This window comes from Plectropomus leopardus, chromosome 13, assembly GCF_008729295.1.
Source record: "Plectropomus leopardus isolate mb chromosome 13, YSFRI_Pleo_2.0, whole genome shotgun sequence".
Lineage (NCBI taxonomy): Eukaryota > Metazoa > Chordata > Actinopteri > Perciformes > Serranidae > Plectropomus > Plectropomus leopardus.
Window position 1 is genome coordinate 21,572,279 of NC_056475.1, and position 18,918 is coordinate 21,591,196.

The 18,918-nt window shown below is 39.0% G+C and overlaps 1 protein-coding gene across 1 annotated transcript in view; it reads left to right on the forward strand.

The window, feature by feature from the left end:
- Positions 1-284: 284 nt before the first annotated feature.
- The window catches only part of LOC121952884 (cilia- and flagella-associated protein 54-like), a 28,743-nt gene continuing 10,109 nt past the window's right edge, over positions 285-18,918 (forward strand). Inside the window, exons 1-44 of the mRNA XM_042499740.1 lie at positions 285-433; positions 1,572-1,677; positions 1,976-2,125; positions 2,960-3,125; positions 3,476-3,534; positions 3,763-3,906; positions 4,273-4,386; positions 4,884-4,985; positions 5,332-5,524; positions 5,662-5,733; positions 5,868-5,980; positions 6,111-6,225; positions 6,637-6,722; positions 6,835-6,972; positions 7,555-7,696; positions 7,903-7,958; positions 8,165-8,293; positions 8,407-8,650; positions 8,930-9,063; positions 9,546-9,743; positions 9,846-9,938; positions 10,035-10,223; positions 10,572-10,690; positions 10,795-10,942; positions 11,159-11,314; positions 11,456-11,578; positions 11,806-11,940; positions 12,209-12,311; positions 12,618-12,707; positions 12,789-12,915; positions 13,151-13,253; positions 13,730-13,821; positions 13,914-14,111; positions 14,398-14,570; positions 14,651-14,802; positions 14,911-15,120; positions 15,320-15,519; positions 15,880-16,015; positions 16,806-16,935; positions 17,196-17,357; positions 17,449-17,658; positions 17,850-17,937; positions 18,535-18,705; positions 18,810-18,876. Coding sequence (XP_042355674.1) covers positions 285-433; positions 1,572-1,677; positions 1,976-2,125; positions 2,960-3,125; positions 3,476-3,534; positions 3,763-3,906; positions 4,273-4,386; positions 4,884-4,985; positions 5,332-5,524; positions 5,662-5,733; positions 5,868-5,980; positions 6,111-6,225; positions 6,637-6,722; positions 6,835-6,972; positions 7,555-7,696; positions 7,903-7,958; positions 8,165-8,293; positions 8,407-8,650; positions 8,930-9,063; positions 9,546-9,743; positions 9,846-9,938; positions 10,035-10,223; positions 10,572-10,690; positions 10,795-10,942; positions 11,159-11,314; positions 11,456-11,578; positions 11,806-11,940; positions 12,209-12,311; positions 12,618-12,707; positions 12,789-12,915; positions 13,151-13,253; positions 13,730-13,821; positions 13,914-14,111; positions 14,398-14,570; positions 14,651-14,802; positions 14,911-15,120; positions 15,320-15,519; positions 15,880-16,015; positions 16,806-16,935; positions 17,196-17,357; positions 17,449-17,658; positions 17,850-17,937; positions 18,535-18,705; positions 18,810-18,876 — 5,985 coding nt within the window. The remainder of the gene's footprint in view (positions 434-1,571; positions 1,678-1,975; positions 2,126-2,959; positions 3,126-3,475; positions 3,535-3,762; positions 3,907-4,272; positions 4,387-4,883; positions 4,986-5,331; positions 5,525-5,661; positions 5,734-5,867; positions 5,981-6,110; positions 6,226-6,636; positions 6,723-6,834; positions 6,973-7,554; positions 7,697-7,902; positions 7,959-8,164; positions 8,294-8,406; positions 8,651-8,929; positions 9,064-9,545; positions 9,744-9,845; positions 9,939-10,034; positions 10,224-10,571; positions 10,691-10,794; positions 10,943-11,158; positions 11,315-11,455; positions 11,579-11,805; positions 11,941-12,208; positions 12,312-12,617; positions 12,708-12,788; positions 12,916-13,150; positions 13,254-13,729; positions 13,822-13,913; positions 14,112-14,397; positions 14,571-14,650; positions 14,803-14,910; positions 15,121-15,319; positions 15,520-15,879; positions 16,016-16,805; positions 16,936-17,195; positions 17,358-17,448; positions 17,659-17,849; positions 17,938-18,534; positions 18,706-18,809; positions 18,877-18,918) is intronic.

Below are 18,918 nucleotides of genomic sequence, written 5' to 3' on the forward strand. Positions count from 1 at the left end.
CTGCCCAACCTCAGTTGCTATCTGTTATAATTTAATGTATTTTAGCAACTCCCATAACTATTTAAAACTACAATAAGCGGATAAATCGATTTCAGCCCTTATTCAGTAGCTGCTGAGACTAATTGTCATGGATGTAGAGCTGGTGTGTTACTCTGCCTCCCGTCTGTTTAGACCCGTTACCATGGTGACATGCCTTGCCCCCAGTAGCTTCGAGCAGTTTGTCTTCTGGATGTTAGCTATCAGAGGTGCGTTAGTTGGTTTAAATCACCGCTGTTGAAGCAGGCATGGACTTACCGGCGTCATATTATGGGGAAATTGATAAAAGAAACCCGGTTGTTTTAACTTTTGAACGAGACATTAACACATTTATAAAACTAATGAGACGTTTGGGTTGTTCTTCGACCAGACAAGACAACGGCTCCTATGCTAAAGGGTGAGATTTCAAGAGACAACTTAGCGTCAACAAGCTAATTCAAGGTGTTAGCTAGCTGCTGATTAAAGTTATGTTAGCCGGCTAGCTTAATGCTGTTTCGCTAAACTAAATTTCAAACTCAACGAAAGAGTAAGCATAGATATAACAATAACTACTGTAAGCAGACGAAAAAAAGTTTAAGCTAAGTTAATTATAGTCTATTTAGCTACTAATATTAGTTGTCTATTAGTCGTTAAGCGAACAGGCGAGGAAGGCTTCACTTTTGACTGCAGGTGCGTAGCTAAGGCTAATTCTGGGCCAACAGCAAAGAATAAAGCTGTGGGCCTCAATTTTAATACAACCGTTTTACTAGTGGTAGATGAAGTACCTGAAAGCCATACTTGAGTAAAAGTACAGATATCTTACCAGAAATGGCTTTGGTAGAAGTTAAAGTCACTCATTAATTCAACTCAAAACTTTAATAAGTGCTCAGCTTATATGGAGGTTCATAGGCAATAGAACCAAAATAATATTAACAAAATTTTACATTACTTGAGTAAAAGTCTTTACTGGTATTTTATTTACTGTACATAAGTATCAAATTTTATTTCTCCATAACATGGACACCATCCTATTTTGTAGTAAGTAGCTAAGATTCTTACAGGAAATGTAGAGTAAAATGGAGTAAAAATATATACATTTTATTAAGGACTTATAGTTGAGTTAAAGTGAAAGTTGTGAGAAATATAAAAACACAAATAAAGTACACATATTCCCAAAAATGTGTAATATGTAATAGTTTTTATAATAAAAAGTACTTTTAAAGAAGTATTACCACTCTGTTACATTACACTACTGCATTTACAGAAATTGGGGCCTCAGATACAACATCCTTAATTCCACTTTTCTATTAGGGGCACCCATTCTTGGCTAAATGTGTGAGCAGCATTTTTAAATTTTGTTTAATTTATTATTATTAACTAATAATTGTTAATTGTAATTGTAAAGATGGTCTGATAAGCACACAACCTATGAAACAGTGCTACAACTATAGACTAGATTTGATATCATCTACATAGTGAGTGAGTCTTATTTTATCGTTGTCAGGGTGGTTACATACTCATTTTAATATTGTCCTGTTTTTAATTTGATTTTAAAGGATTAAAACCCTAGTGGACATACGGAAGAAGTACGAACATCGACTGCCTCCAAAGTTGTACCAGGAGCGCATGTTGCAGATTGCAGATTTTCTCTTTGGGTTAAAGGTAATTCACAGTAGCCTTGTTGATACCTGCTAATATTTGCTTTCCACAGCTGTAGTTTATTGCTTTACCTTCTGCATTTAATCAAAAAAAACAAAAGAAAAAAGGAATAAGATCCCATTGGTTCAACAACTTCTTGTCCAGTAATGCAGTCAGCCACCCCTTGCCTCTTTACTGTCCTCAGAGTTTATCATATATGATTTTATTCCTCCTCCTTGACTGTGGCAACTATTCCAGGTTTCCACTGCACACATACGCCGCTGCCATTACGTCTTTCTTCTCTCTCTTCTCCCATCTGTAGCTGTACCAGCTGGCTCTTTGGCAGGGCTACAGTCTCCACCTGCTGCACTTCAGCTCAGTGAAAATAACTGACATCACAGATGTGGACCACTTCATGGGCTGCTTCTTCCCTGAAGGTTTTGATACAGACCAAGATACCTTTGCCATGAAGGTAGACAGTACTGAGTGAACTTTTGTACAGTGAGTTGCTGCATGGTATATTTTTGACTAGTCACACTGTGACTGAAGTGAAAAGTGTTTCAAACTTGTTGTGCTTTGTCAGTTCTCTCATGTGAAGGAAGGTCATTGTTAGGGCTGGGTGATATGGCTTTGAAATAATACCAGTAGGGGCGTCTGGTGGCTGAGTGGATAAAGCAGGCACCCCATGAATGATGGCACTGTCCTTGCCGCAGCAGCCACAGATTCGAGTCCAACTCACGGCCCTTTGCTGCATGTCATCCCCTCTCTCTCCCCCTTTTACACTGTTGATCTGTCCTATCTAATAAAGGCAAAAATGCCAGAAAAATAATCTTTAAAAAAAACAATAATAATAATAAAATCAGTATTTTTCGGCTATATCACGATGCATGATATTAGCTCAATATTTTGAAATCTCCCCAAAACTATTGTAAACAACTAAAATACAAAATTATTAAATGAACTACAGTTACAAATAAAGTAACTACTGTCATATAGTAAAGTTAAAATAAAGTTTGATAAACTGCTTTTATAATGTTAAAGTAAAGTATAAAGTTAAATAAAGTACTGTTACAGTAAAGGTAAATAGAATATTTTATAATGAAATAAATCAAAGCACAAAGCGTTATCAGATCATGTAAATGAAGTAAAGATGATATATTTCAGCATATTGCAGAGCCCTAGTCATTGTTATTTAGAAATGTTTGTTACTGAAGCATTATCCTGAGTAGAGAAGGTATGTGTGTGTGTGTGTGTGTGTGTGTGTGTGCGTGCGTGTGCGTGCGTGTGTGTGTGTGTGTGTGTGTAGGTTCGTGCAATGCATGGCTGTGCCATGTGTATATTTGAGCAGGAGAAAAATCACAGCATCCTCAGCCAGGATGGACTCTGTAAAGTGCTGGATGTTCTGAACTTCATCAGGATCATGATGCAGGTGTTTCAGCAACATGAGCACCTCTGCTGGCATCTATATAATGGTATATGATTAAAATTTATACAGTTTTCTCCAGTATTTGCTTTGGGTCTGAAAAATTTGGAAGAACAAATTAAGTGACAAAGTGTGAGACAGGACAAGAGGGAAATTTGAACATGTGCCCAAAAGGGTGGTTCTGTGAGGCCCTAGATGAAATGATCTTATCTAGAAAGTTCATGTCATTTTGTATAGTCAAAGCAATAACCTCCCAGTGGTAACTTATGATTCCCTGAAATATGTTGTTTTTTTAAAGAGCAAGATCTAGTGAAAATCCCAAGTGAAGTGGGAAACTATAAGATTCTACTGTATTTTACTGTAGAACTAACCTTCATCTCTTTTTAAAATCTTTTACAGGTTCATTACACATATACACCATCTGCCGTTACTTGATGACCATGAATTGTAGTGCACAGGTACTTAAAGACAGACCATAGATGGGATTAACACTGCTATATCAACTGTTCCAGACTATTCATCTATCAAATTACTTTTTCAAAAGATTGTTTTTGCAACTCCTAAAACTGTGTGGCACTTTTACTCAATCAATGATGTTAAATAACTAGAATATTTGTGTGTTTTATAATGTCATTATAATTGTGTGTGTCGTGATCCTTTATACCATCATGTATGATCCTGTCTAGGCACTGGAGTACCTTCTGTGGGCAAGCATCAGTCTAGAGCTGTCCATCCCTCTGATGACTGCTGAGTATCTCCCATGGATTGTCACACTCTACTGTGCTGTCTGCCACTGTTACTATGACAACCAGGCTGCAGTGCAGGCGGAGGTGAAAGATATGCATGAGGACACCTACAAGCACACAATCACTGTGATTTTAACAGACTGTTCACAGGATGATATGATGAGTTATTAATACCAGCTGTGACCTGATGTTGTTCTGTCTGCAGTTCTCTGTTAGGCAGCCTGCCATCAGTCTGTTTGGTGTTAATATGCTCTAGAGAAGATTACCTAGGACTATTTAATGAAATTCTGCCTAGATTGAACTGTTCCTAACAAATGTTTCTGTTTTAAATTTAATCTACATTTTAAGTTATATAGAAACACAAAAGAGGTGTAACTAAGTCGAATTGCTAAATTATTGTGAAAGTCTTGTTCCTCATTTGTGTGGTTTGTGTGTTTGAAATGTTTTCAGGAATTTGCCCGGAGAGCCCTTGGAAAAATCGACGAGCTAGCAAAGCAGGAAGAGCAGAATGGCATTTCTGCCACCAGAGAGACTCAGAGAGCATTCAAAGAAGCCTCTATTAAGGCAGGAGACTCCTCTTACCAATATATGCTCTTAATACTATTAATACCATGATAACATATTAGAGACTTGGGATCCTTCACACATCTCAGCGACAACTACAAACATCAAAAGGATGCAATAAGATTTATTGTAATACATGCAAATATAAATGCATGACTATATCTACATATCTAACCAGTTAAAGTACCATGTGAAATCTAATTTACATTGCCCAAGCACAAATTTCATCATTCCTAACTCATGCCTTATAAGAAATTATTAAAAATCACTCAGTGGAAACATCTCTCAGTGTGTGAGCCTACAGCAATTTCACTTGATAGCCACCGCTGTTTGTATAAATATGGACATATACAGATTGTTGAGCTCTGAAGATGTAGACATTTTGTGTGACTTTCTGTGATCATTTTAAAAGTTTGTTGTTTTGCTTTTACAGTGTTGATGTGCTCTTCTCTGGTTTATGAAAGAAAAACTTATTCACCTCTTTTTTTTTTTTTTAGCTAGCTGCCATGATGTTCAAGCGCGCTGTCTTTGAAGCCAGACGGAGACCCAAACCCATGTCCAGAATCAAAGCCAAAAGCACCTTGAAGGACATACCTAATGTAATAAAATCCACTCTACTGCCATATCATCATATTCAGTGTTAACCCTTCAAACCCTCGATCAACATAAGTTTTATTGTGCTGCATTCAGACGCATTTCACAAGCATTTAAACCTTTCGAATCGTAGAAAATTGGCTTGATTTCTTTCCGAAACAGAGAGAAAAAAGGCAATCAGCAAGAAATGACCTGCAAATTGCAAAAACTTTGTAAAAATGTAATAAGAAAATCACCCAAAAAATAGTTTTAAAAGGAGGGGAGGAGTTAATATTTAAAAATGTGATACAAAAAAAAGTTTCAAAGACTTAAAGCTTACCCTCAAGTGTCCTTGTCCTATATCTGCTGTAGGTGCCATGGCCTCGTAATACAACAGAGCGCATGCTAATGGGCCTGTTTGACAGCAGTGCAGCGCAGTTCTTGGGCATCTTGGAAGCACTCTGGGACAGCTCGAGACGACCGCTGCAGGCGAGGATGCCAGATGAACCAGAGCTGCAGGAGGTGATCCTGGAACTCCTGTCTGCTGGCATCAGTATATTATCTGGTGAGTGAAACAAACACATACAGTAAGAGCACATGTAGAGGAAGCCTACAGGTGCTTAAATTCTAATTGGGCCTTTAAGGTGAGGAATGTTTACTTTGTGTATTGAGTATTTTGTTTTTTTGTTCCCGTTTGTGAAGGAGTTCCAGCTACTAGTAAGTCTCTTAGTGCACTGACGCCAACATCCACTCTAATTGATGTAGCCATTACAGGTTAGTCTCTGTTTTCTTTGTCCTTTGTCTCACTTTACAATCAACATGTACAGCACTCTGTCATGTTTTACAAGGGTTTTGTTTTGTGTGTTAGTTTGATAAATGTGAAGTCACGTGATTTCTTGTGTTGCTAGGAGAAAACAAAGTACCCATCATGTCTGCGGTACGGTTTATTAAGATGTTGTTCCAGTACAAGCAGCCAGATGCTTTCACTGAACTTGCCAGAGAGATGCTGCAGGTTTTGTCTGTGAGTAGCACACAAGCATCTCATTATTCAGAGAAGGGGAATATACTCAGTTTCTTATGTTTACAGCTTGACTTTAATGTGTGCTGTGTCTCTCCGTGATCTTGATTGTCTCTTTCTGTGTCTTCATTAGGGTGTAGATGGGCAGTCATTCAGGAGGGCAGAGCTGGAGCTATCTTTACTTGACAGTTTTAACTGTCTGCTGTCTTCCCAGAGGAGCCATCCTAGAGAGGACACCATGGTTGATGGTAGCAAAGGGAAATTGTTTGACATATGGACTGATTTCGATCATCAGGCCTCTTAAACTTAAGGGAGATACATGGATTAATAGAAAGTATTCACAAAGAATTCTAATGAGCCATTTATAGCTGTGGCCAGAGCTTAATTGATCTTTGAACATCCTTTTGTCTTCTTTTTGTTGATTCTTTGGAGTTGATTGTTTTGCTGTGGTGCCAAATTGCTGTAAAATTTATGAATATCTTAACCAAGTTACTTCCCGTCACAAATTAGCTGACACACTTTGAGATTTCATGTTCACAGCTTAGCATTGATTAGGTACCAATAAGGTGCTCAACACTGGGTTACTTCATCAAAAAAATATCCAAAACCATTTCCAGTTGTCTCTGAATTATAATGTGATCTTGTGATGTTTTCAACAGACAGACACAAGTCTTCTCTTTCAATGAGTGATGGGTTCATTGGCCTGGTAGACACCCTGCACAAGTCGGTTTCTGGCTCTGCTCCTGTAAGTTTCTATGTTGTATGTGTGTTTGTGTTGGGGTTCAACTGCCAAGGACTAGGTTTCAGAGAGGTAGAGCTCAGACATTTGTATTTTTTGTATGTGTGTGTTTGCGTAGGAAGAGCAGCCAGATGGGGACCTGGTTTTGGATCTTGTGTTATTTCTGTGGGGTAAAGTGAAGCTGGTGATCCAGAGGGATCAGCAGCAAAACCAGGAGTTCTCATACCGCCTTGAGAAGGCAGATAATTATGACAAGGTGCGTATGTATTTTATAAAGGTAAGCATTACTGAAACTGATGACTTTCAAGGTGATAGGAGCAAGTTGTTGTCTCATAAAACTGCTGCTTTTATCCTCTATAAAAGGAAGAGAATTTTTATGCCCCCGTGCTGGCGATAGCTGTGGTCGGAGACGTATTTTTGGGTTGTGTGTCCATCCCATTCTCATGAATACATTATCTGAGGAATGCCTTGAGTGCATTTCTTTAAATTTGTATCAAATGCCCACATGGACTCAAGGATGAACTGATTAGATTTTGGTGGTCAAAGGTGAAGGTCATTGTGGCCTCGTTCATCCATGTGTCCATCCCATTCTCATGAGCATGATATCTCAAGAGCACCTTGAGGAAATTTCTTAAAATTTACCACAGATATTCACTTGTACTCAACAATGAACCGATGTGTGAAGCATCCACACATTTCACATTTATGTGAACTGTAAGTGTAAGTGTAACTGTAAGTGCTTATACTTTTTAAAATTTTTCACAGTATGTTTGAGGTAGGCATTCTACTTATTTCGTTTCATGTGTACGTGATTCATGTGCATTTAACATGTTTGCAGTGGCTGTGGTGTCTGTCTATGCTGTGTGAGGTGGCCTTTGCCTGTGACCTGGCAACTGTTGACTGCATTATGACGGCAGAGATGACCCACACATTGGCCGTACTGCTAGAGAGTGCAGCTGAACACAGTAATCACTCTCCAGGTGAGGGATTATGATCAGCCTTTCACCAGTCTGCAGGACAGCTGAAATAACTCATCTTTTGTACTTGTGTTGTTTTATTGAATATCACTTTGGTTTTCTTTTCTTTTTATATTAGGTAAACTGAACTAGAGCCACTCAAACACACAGTTACATGTCCTGTTCACCATAACTGTGACAATATTATTATACATATGTCTCATGTGTAGGAGCTTGTGAAACAGACTGTGAGGGTGTGAAGCCAAGCTCGTTTTCTGTACTTAAGGTATGTGAATGGAATGGCTGTCAGTGCATAGCATCATATAGTAGATAAATAGTTCTGTTTATTACTAGTGTTAATTTTTGCATAAAGTGTACACATGTGATTAAAAAAATACACATATTGCACCAATGTGCTGTATTCTGTCTCAGTTTTTCAGAAATGTTGCAATATTAGCATTATCCAATGTGTGAGTTTGTGTGTGCTTGCAGAGTTCAAGTACAGAGCTGCTTCAGAAGGTGTGTAATGTGGTGGAGAGGGGTCTTGAAGCTCTAGCAAAGGGTGTAGTTACACTGCTGCCCAAAGATTGCTCAGCCATCACTGACTCTGCCTTCATGCAGGTAGGCAGTCACCTCGCCCAACATTTAGTCTGAAATTTATTCATTTTACAATCAATTGAGAAAATACAGTGAGTGAGTGTTTCTAAAACCTTTTTTTCTTTTTATTCTAATAGAAATTTTGTCCCCTCCCTCAATCGACTCCCTCCCTGTCATCTCCAACATCATCAGAAAATGGAAATGAAGAGAATGAAATAAGTGAAAAGGAAAAAGACGAAGTGGAAACTAAGGCAGAGGCAAATAGTAAAGACTCTCAACACACTCAGTCTACACGTGTGTTCCTCCTGGCCAAAGACCTTCATCTAGAACTAAACATCATTCACCACAGGACTTCCCTCAAGTTACTGCAGCTCAATGCAGGTCAGACTCACTGCTACACCGACACATTTACCGATTAGTGATTTTTGAGAATTATCTATCCTTTGGCCTACATTGAGTTTGTACTCAATTTTACATTGAAAAAATGAGGAAGTTTACTGATCCAGCACTTGCTGATTTACAAACAAAAGTTGAAATCTCTGACTATATATCAATCAAAAGTGAGCCAGTGTAAATGTTCCAGAATAATATTGATTTATAAATTATATGTCTGTCAATAGACTCAAGTAGTAAATATGAGAATTTGTTGGTTGTGTCTAGTCAAGGAGTCTGAACTGTTGAACCGGGTCAAGAAGAACAAGTTGTCCAGAGCTCTTTTCCTGATCCAGAAAGCCTTGCTGGTGTACAACAACATGAAGCCAAATAAGACCAACAAAACCAAGAGTCTGCTGGAGGTTACACATTTACAAACAGTCACTCTTTCATACATGCAGTCACAACCAGGCATGAAATGTGTTTTTTTTTTCACACAGTAATGTGTATGTTTATGTGCAAATGTGTACTTTGGTGTGAAAAGGGAGGCAAATATGCCTACTTTTAAATAAGATATGATGGTTCAATTGAAAATACTATAAATAATATAAACATTCAATACCCTCATAGACTTAATATGAACTTCACTGATAAACACTATTTTGTTTGTGGCGGATTCTCTCGTAACATCTTTGAAGATAACATACTAAAGAATTAAAACTAGCCAGTGTTGTTGGAATTTAAACCTTTTACTTCAGGTCTCAGTGGCAAATTTAATTACATACTGTAAACTATATGTGAAAGGACTCAAATGTAGCCACTTTTACTGATGACTTGTGATTGAGGTGAGCTTTTAAAAAGTGTTATGAATATTTAATTGCTTTTTTCTATGTTCTCTTGCCAGGAGGCCACCACCCTGATAGAAAAAGCAGTGGTAGAAGAGAGAAAACTGTATATCTCCAGCACCCCTAAAACTCCTGCTGAAAGCAAAGATTCAAGGACAAAGGAGGAAGAAGAGAACCCTCCACCTCCTCCCATACTGCTGTCACGCTCTGACAACTCTTTAACTTTCGCCTCAGCACCTTATTACTTGGAGGGACTAGTGAGATTTTAATTTACTAATCTTGACAAGCAGCAAATCATTCACCACAAGTTCTTTGCTTTTTGACCAACTTTTTGTTTTGTTTTTCTTGTTTCTCTCCAGGTGTGCTGGTACCAGCTTTGTGGCCGTGCAGCTGATGGCATTAACAGGAAAGTCCGCCTCGGAGACTGCAGCCTGCCAGGAACTGGAAATATGGTACAAGTGATCTCATTGTGGGGTCTAGTGGAGCACTTTTTTTTTATCATCTTTATTATCCGGTGTAATATTAAGTCTGACTTTGTTTGTTTTCAGGTACCAGCAATATCTGGTGAGTGTCTGCTGAGGGTGGAGGGGCTGGAGCCCAACCAGAAGTACGTGTTTGCTGTAGCAGCCTACAACAGGCAGGGCAAGCTACTGGGCAACACCATAGGAGGGTCAACATTACCGCTGCTGGCATCCTTGCCGCTTCCAATGCTCTCCACGTGGGCTCACTTGGCACAGGTACACTAAACTGGTAGACACTTGGTAGCAGTTTGTTTTTCACCTCACCACTTTGATCAGTTGGTGGGTCCAGATGTCTCTGCTGGTGGTGAAAAACTCCTGGGGGAAAATAACAGACCATTTGTCCAACACTTTCAGCCAAACACATATGTACATGCTGCCTAATTTGGAGGTGAGGTAGGATGGAGAGCCTGTAGGCATCATAATGATTAACAGCGACTAACACTGTTGTTGCTTATTGTTGGAATTTAGCCCATGTCAAACTGGTGAATACCTTAACACAGTTGCCCATGGAGCCAGGGAAAAGCAGGATTATGGTTGTAGCTTTTTTTTTGACTCTATCCTCAGGTGGCTTTTCAAACAGAGCAGTATGCCGTAGCGAAGAGGGCCTGCAGGGAACTGTGGACTCACTATACCTACCCTGGTGATGGGTCCCCCAGCACACAGGATAGACTTGCTGCCACAGGGTGAGGAGGGAAACATATCCACACTATTCAAGTCAAGGTGTCTGTAGTCTGTTTCTTTGCATTTGCAAATCCCATTTTGCTCTGTATAATTCACCATGCTGAAGGCTGCGTGTCCAGACCCTGCAGTGCTCCTCTCCTCACCTGTGTCAGTTGTTCCTCGCTTCTATCTTCATTGAGACTGACATCAACATTCAGCAGGGATCACTCTATTGTGACTCATTCAGTGACAGTGGACCATTTATTTGGGAACAGGTAAAAAATTTATCTGGATAGAGAGCTGTGCTTGTGCAGTGAGTGTGTATTTTCCAAATGGAATGACTGCTCCAAACTGTTAGATAGTTAGCATTGTTTGCAGCATCACAGTGTAAGCATTTATGTCCTTTTTTGCTTATGTTATTGCAAACAAAGGTTATATTTTTAAATTAACATGCATATAAATACATGACATGTGCATATGTGTGTATGCAGGAAGCCAGACTGGCAGAGTGTGAACGAATGCTGGTGGCCATGGACCTGGCAATGTGGCTGAATGATGGTAGCGCTGCTGTGCAAGCTGCAGTTAACTGTTATGGCCTCTTGGCACCTCTAATCTTCCATCAGATTACTTGCGACCCTGTTGTACAGGTATGCAATATCTCATACATACAAGCCTTAATATGCTGTCGTACAAGGAACACCTTTACTATGTTAACAATGTAAAATAATACAAACTGTCAATTATTTACAACAGTGTGTTTATGCCTTTGTCTCTGCTCTAATGTGCAGGTGCTAAAAAAGTGCTTGATAGTTTTAGAGGAGAATTCACGTCTTCTCAAACAAAAATGGACCGAAAACACCTCAGAGTCATTTATGCACATGATAGCCTGCATCACCTATTACCTGTCCAAGGTGTGTCTGCATGTAATTATGTACAATTTAAACTGTTTATGTGCATACACATGATAGAAGTTTTAGTGTTCAAACAAGTGTTGTGTGTTTTAGCTACATGCTGAAATGTAGAATTAACTGGCAGACACAATCATCCACAGTGACTGAGAATTCCCAGATATCACAAACTATAATTAACCAGGAACCTTGCACAAAATAATGTCTCACTCGTTATCCTTCCTGAACAGGCATTACGTGTGCTCATGGAGCATCAGCTGGCTTCGGTGGTGATGGACTGTGGTCGCAGGTTGCTCCAAGAAGTCTATGATGCCCAGCTGCAAATCAGTAGACTTGCCAGGAAAGCTGTGGGTTTAAAGAATAGTGTAAAAGTGAAGATGTCTTTTATGATTTGTCCTCACTCTTAGAGGGACTTAAGATTGTGAATTGAAACAAAAAAAGATTATGCAATATATTTTGAGATTTAATGTTTTGATAGTAAATTTTAATCATACACAAAATGAATAACTTGCTCAACAAGTGTTTTTGTGGGTTTCTGTGTGTGTGTGTGTGTGTGTGTGTGTGTGTGTGTGTGTGTGTGTGTGTGTGTGTGTGTGTGTGTGTGTGTGTGTACGTGTGTGTGTGTGTGTGTAGTCAAAGACAGATCATGCTCCTATCAAATGTGAAATGCAGCTGAAGGCACTGCAGTGGAAGAACAAGAAAAACACAGATGAAGCAGTTCTCACTGCAGACAATGGTAAAACATAGAAACTCGCACATACACATGGGTCTCAGTATACAGTATATTTTAGCATCTACATTATATTTTTTATATACTTGTCTACTGTTTAACACTTTATAAACTAACAGTGGCATGTAACACATATTTCTAGAAGACTCAAGTATTTCATTACATTTTTGTTTAAATCTATTAGCTGGTTAATTGATTGTTCTGTGAACAATTACTAGACTTTATCAAACATAAAAGATGCAGTTACACATAGATTCAAATAGTATCTTCCCCTAAACTCCACATTGTATACGACTGTCTTTTTTTCTGTAGAGATTGCACGCCCACTGACTGGCTGTGAGGATCCGACCATATTGTATGAGCTGATCTCCAACAGTACATTAAACAATGCCTATCAACATGGTAAGTGGCACACACACATACTTTTTACATTAATAATTAGTATTGTTCATTGACGCCTGTTTTTTGTGTGTATTTTTATAGTGATGAAGCTCAGACGTAAGGTATATTTTACTGAGTTTGCGGCACTACTTCTCCAGAGAGCCATGGAAGAAGGCCACCCAGACCTTGTGTTAAAGTGGGGACAAAGCATGTTTGAATTTCTGTCCAGGTGTGCTTTTACTGTCCACCTCCTTGCTGATTTTGGCAAAATGACAGATTTCAGCTTTAATTTCATAAACATGTCGTCCTTTCATATGTATATGAATATGTTTGTAGTCAAAGCATCAAAGAATTCATTACTGTCCTCTTATGTAAGAATAATACTGCACTGTATTTCACATAGTAGCTGTGTTTCCTACGCTGATGAAGACATGACAGTATGTGAACTCTTCTCTCTTTGTCAGGCGTGACAAGGTGATGGGACTGTCCACAAAAAGTTTGGAGGGAAACACTTTGAGTAAAAGAAGAAGTAGTGCTCAGACTCTTAAAGGAAATGAACCACCACAGGTGAAAAAATATGCACACAAATAACCAAAACATACACGAAGAAACATAAGGATGTACAATATCCCATACTTCTGTGTTATTCAAAACTTTTTTTGAATGACACTCTGTTAACAATGATCTACAAAGCAGATGAGGTGGCAGCTTGATTTCAGACGATGCCCCCCAACATTTGAGTCTGAAGGTAATGACAGATGAAGCTAAGGGTAATGAGAGACGAAAATCCACATAATTTATTTGTAATCGTGATAAGAGATATTTTATATTAGCTTTATTTTGAAACTGCTCAATGGGAGCATACTCAGAGAGCCAATGTGGAACAAAGTGTTTTGGTTTCCAATATTGTAAGGTAAATGTTATACAAATTCCTTGTGGATTGCTCTTAATTTTAGGGCCTTGTGTATACTGTAATCACCCATCACAACTATCAGTACATTAGGGATTGCCCATAACCCCAAATACTGTGATGCTTTTTGTAGCAGAACAAGAACACACCTTCACACGATGATACAAGAAAGAAACTAAAGCAGAAAATGCCACAAAGTATGCTCCAGAGAGTGAGAACCAACAGGTACAGTGTGCATGTGTATTGCTTTTATTTCTGCGTTTGTGTGTAATAATATAACCACATGTGCACTGGACTTCTCTCTGATGTGTGTGCAGGGAAATGCAGGCTGTGGAGAATCTGCTGAACATGATGTCGTCCGTGGTGCAACGCCACAAGAAGCAGCTTCAGCTGAGGAACATGTGCTGCGAGGAGAGAGTGTGGAAGTCTCAGCTCAACTACAGCATGGCTCAAGCCCATTTAGCTGTGCTTTACGAAGGCCTGCACCAGCTGCACGCATGTGCACTACAACACAGGTTTACACACAAGATAAAAAGCTACTTTACCTTTTCTGCTTTTTTTCTGCAAACTATTGATCTGTTACACCAGTTACATTTACATTACCATCATGTTAATATTAAGAGACATACTGTTGCTAATTGGCCCTGAGCAGGATTGTATTGTTTTTGGAAGACATTTAGTCGTTCTTATAGTATCTGACGTCAGATAGTATGATTAGTATTTAAAATATGAATAACCCTGGATATATTGTTTATCCATACGTGCATGCCTGTTACATGTTCTGTATTTGCTCTGTTTCAGTTACAGTCAGTTTAATCCTGAATGTTTCTCTCTGGCCTACTCTGGCATCCTGGTGCGGAGGAACTCACAGCTACAACAGTCTTCCAAATATGAAGTTGTCTCAGAGAGGGACTCCTCTGACTCTGGTCAAAGGGAATGTGTGGCTGCACACAAAGACAGGAACAAAAAAGAGGGTGAGAATCACTCTCTAAAAAACTTAAAGAAAAGTTATCACTTGGTCTGTGTTTCATGTCTTGTCTTTTTCTTGAAGCAGTCAGAATGGATGACTCTTTCACAGAGGAGAGTTGTGAGGAGGGAGAGGACTCCTCTCAAACTGTGGAAGAGCAGATGGAGACACAAAAAGTCACTGCTGGCTTGCTGCTGGGCTCACTTAACGAAGCTGCATTACATCTCAGAAGGGCTATGGTAGTACACACACATACATGAAATAAAAAACAAATGCTGAAATAAATGTAACCATGCAGTATGACTCCTGGTGTTGTATTTTATAAATCTATTTTTAATTTTTTTCAGGTTTTGGCACATCGTGGCAGCCACTGGACCAATCTGCAGCATGTGTGTCAGACAGTGTGGGACCAAAGCTGCAGAATCACTGTCTTAGTACAGAGTGTTGCTCAGTTTGAGCCTCCCTCCCCGATCACAGTGAACCAGCTGCACACCACCTTCACCCCTCTACTGATGCTGGCAACTGACCTTATCATGGACATGCTGAACAGACTCGGGGTAAGTGTCACTTACAGTTACAAAAATTTATTGTAAATTTAAAAATTTAAACTCTCATAATGATACCTTGCTAATAAAGTAAAAAAGCAAACCTCTTGCGTCCTTGAGAAAAAACACATTTCAGCTACAAAGTGAACATGAAACAGTCCTATTTGCAGGTTTCAGGTTCATCTTTCATCTTCATGTCTGTTCCTACTAGCTGTGGAGTTTGTATGACAGTGATTTGACTGAAGAGGAACTAGAGTCCAGTCTCCATTTCTCAGCTGCTCTGGATAACAGCACACAGGTTGACCTGCGTTGGATCCGCACCCTGGTGCTGCACACTCTGGAGCGTCTCCATGATAGTGGCAAATGGGAAAGTCTGGCCCACCTTGCTTTAGTTTTCAACTCATACACAAAGTGGGTGTCACCTTTTTTTCCTGCAAAGCAGAGACTATATACTACATTGCACTCATAAATGTAAAATGCAGCTTACATTTAATAATAAATAGTTTTGTGTATTACATTTTAAAAGAGATGGAGTAAAGTTTAGAGGCAGGTTCTTATCATTAAAGGGTATTTGAGTGAAACTTTTAAATTCTAAAACTGCAACATCATTAATTTGATTCTGTCCTTGGAACCTTTGTTGCGTATGATACCCCCACCCCATTTCTACACTGTCCTCTGTCAAATGAAGGCAAAAATTCCAAAAAAGTCATCTGTCTCAGAGTACATGCCCATGATTTTGTGTGTGCTCCTGCATCTGTATATCTGTCCCAGGGAACGTTATGCCTTGATCGTAACTCCTCTCCTAGTCCATGCTCAGAGGAGGCTACTTGAAAGAATTAATTCTTTTGGAGGACCTGCAGTCCCTCAACCACACCATGTCAAGACACAGAAGGCCACTGGCAAGGAGGTACCGCATTCCCACAACATATCCATGCATTATATCATACTATACAATGGGATATTGCCTTACTTTATTTAATTAACTCTTTGAAACCTGGATCAATACCAGTTTTCTTCATTCAGATGCTGTTCAAAAGCACTTAAGCCTTGGAAATGTGAGCAAACTGGTTTGATTTTTTTTCAAAAACATGGCAGAAAAAGAGCAATCAGAAACTTGGCGTGAAATGTCCCTCAGCTTGCAAAAAAAAAACAACAGTAAAATGTGACAAAAATATGACCATGAAATTGGCTTAAAAAGAGAGACAGAGAACGAGAATTGTCAGAAAATGATTAAATAACTAGGGAAAAATACAGAGAAATCTATGTTTATAATTACATATTTAAAATTATACTACAGAAAGATATAGATATTATAATTATTTATGTATTCTTTTATTCTAGATTTTTTTTTTCTTTTACTTGTCTTACTTTATCGCTAATTTCAGGTAATTTTTTTTGTAAATTTTTTATTAATTTCCTGCTAATTTTTGGGTCATTTCTTTTTTAAGTATCCATGTCTTTGAAAGAAATAACAAATTTCCAAATTGTTTTTAGGCATTTCTTTGTTTTCTGCTAATAATGTCCTGAGAGCTTGAACAGTTATCATTTAACACCATAGAATCAAGAAACATATTCACATCATGCATTTCTACTCCATTGAAAGTGTAATAACTAAATTATTCATCTCTTTTGTGTACACTTATGCACTGTGTGTATTTTACTGTATGCATATGAGGTGCTTTATTTTCTATATTTAGGTAAATTACAGGAACTACGCAGGTTCCCAGCTTCTCATTGGGTGGACCCCTCAGCCTGCACAGCAACTGCCCATTTACAAAAAAGCAGCACTAACAAACTCCACTCCTCGAGATGCGGTTGATCTTAAAGGTTTGAACTGCCCTCTCATGTCATGTGAAAATATTTAAATCACACATAACGATTGTTTGAAGACAGTTGGAAATGATGATGGCTGCCCTACAGTTGAAATGCTCCTAATTTTAAAAAAATAACAGTGAACGGTGAATCGTTGAGAAGCTATGGTATGAATTCTGCAAAATTACTAACATGTTACACAGAGCTGAAAATACAAAGTGTGTACTGTGTCTGTATGTATAATGTTTTCATGCATATATGTTCCGTGTCTTAAGATGCAGAGAAACAGCACTCCATGTCTCTTGTGTGCGTTCCTCTGGATGTAGAAGACACACTGAGCTGTTACCGTCAAGCTCTTGAGAGAAGACCACACTGTCTTCACATGTTTGGGCATAGTCGCTCATTACTGCTGCTACTTCTCGCATACACAAAGCCCTGTGAGTTTAGCACAGATTGATACGACACACGCACATACTCACACAACTGTTTGAAACCCCCGCTGTTTGAACTGTCTGCGTCTCGCTCCAGGCTCTGCGGCACAGCTACAACACAGTCAGAACAGAAGTCTCAGCCAATCTGCAAGCCTGGTTGATTTCAGTCCCTTAGTTATGCCTACTCCAAACATCCAACCTTGGGACCTGACAGAAGAGGACTATAGTACTCTGAATGCTCTCTACAGCCTCCCAATCAGCCCTGATCACATGCCGACTGTCAGTGCTGCATACTCCATCTCTATTAGTAAGAGCTTCTTTCTCACACTTTACATTAAGGACGCATGGAAAGTTGTCAATAGGTTGGTTAGGAGTGTACAAGAGAGTACCAGCAGACTACATGACAGGATAATAGCATGGAATATCTGGATGTGTCTGGCTGTCAGGGTTATTAAGGTCTTACATTTCTCCCTGTCTAAATCCAACTTTTTTCTTCAGAGTATCTCCAGGCCAACAATCACGACTCCCTCAGAGTTCTGGCACTGCATGAAATGGGAAATCTGCAGTTCTACAGTGGAAACACACGGTTAGGATCTGTTGGCTGTGTGTGTGTGTGTGTGAATACAAACCCACAGCCTTTCATTAAATCAATCAATCAGACTTTATTTGTGTTGTATAGCACTTTTCATACAAGCTAAATTGTAACACAACGTGCTTTATTCAATAAAACCAGAACAACCCCCCTCCTCATCTCCCACACACATACAAGTACACAGGCACATGGGTAAAAAAGCAGGACTTTTTAATTAAAGACCTAAGAGTACCCATCAAACTGGGAACTGAGGAACCACTATCATGAGTGAGGAAACACCAGAGGCAGGATAAAACCCATAGATAAAATTTTAAAAAGTAAAATAAAAATATAAAATACTCTAAGTACTAGATAAAATGTATATGAAAGGATAGCAGTACAAATAATAAAAGAGAAAGAATGTTAAAAATAATAAAACAATATACCAACTAGTAAAACAGAGTAAAATGTATAGTATGTAAATATTAAATAAATAGGTAAAGTTTAATTAAAAGCAATGTCTTTACCTGCAGTTACACAGCAAAAATCTGTAAGTTGAGCTTTCACAATATTTCTCATAGTCATTAATTCCTGTGTGTGTTTTTTCTCCAGGGCAGCACACTCACACTGGAGAAAAGCTATAGACTGTGCTTTACAGAGCTCAGGTGCTGTAGAGAAATGGGATGGCGTGTCCTTTGGGGGTGGCACCCTGCAAGACACGCTGAAACAGGCAGGCGTTTGGGGGTGTTTACAGGCTGCTGGACTCACTGCTAAGATTGCACAGTAGGTTAATGAGGTTCATTACTGATTTGATGTGTTGTTTTTTTGTGTTGCAAGCGTATCTCTTTAAAAACGACCTGCTTTTGGTGGCTGTTTTTTCTCTAAAGGTTTATCTTAACATCTGATATCAGCCAGAGGACCGAGTGCTGTCTCATGTCTGCACACCTCTTTAAGGTAATGCTTTTAGGGAATGTTACACTCTCTGGTTTTTACTTT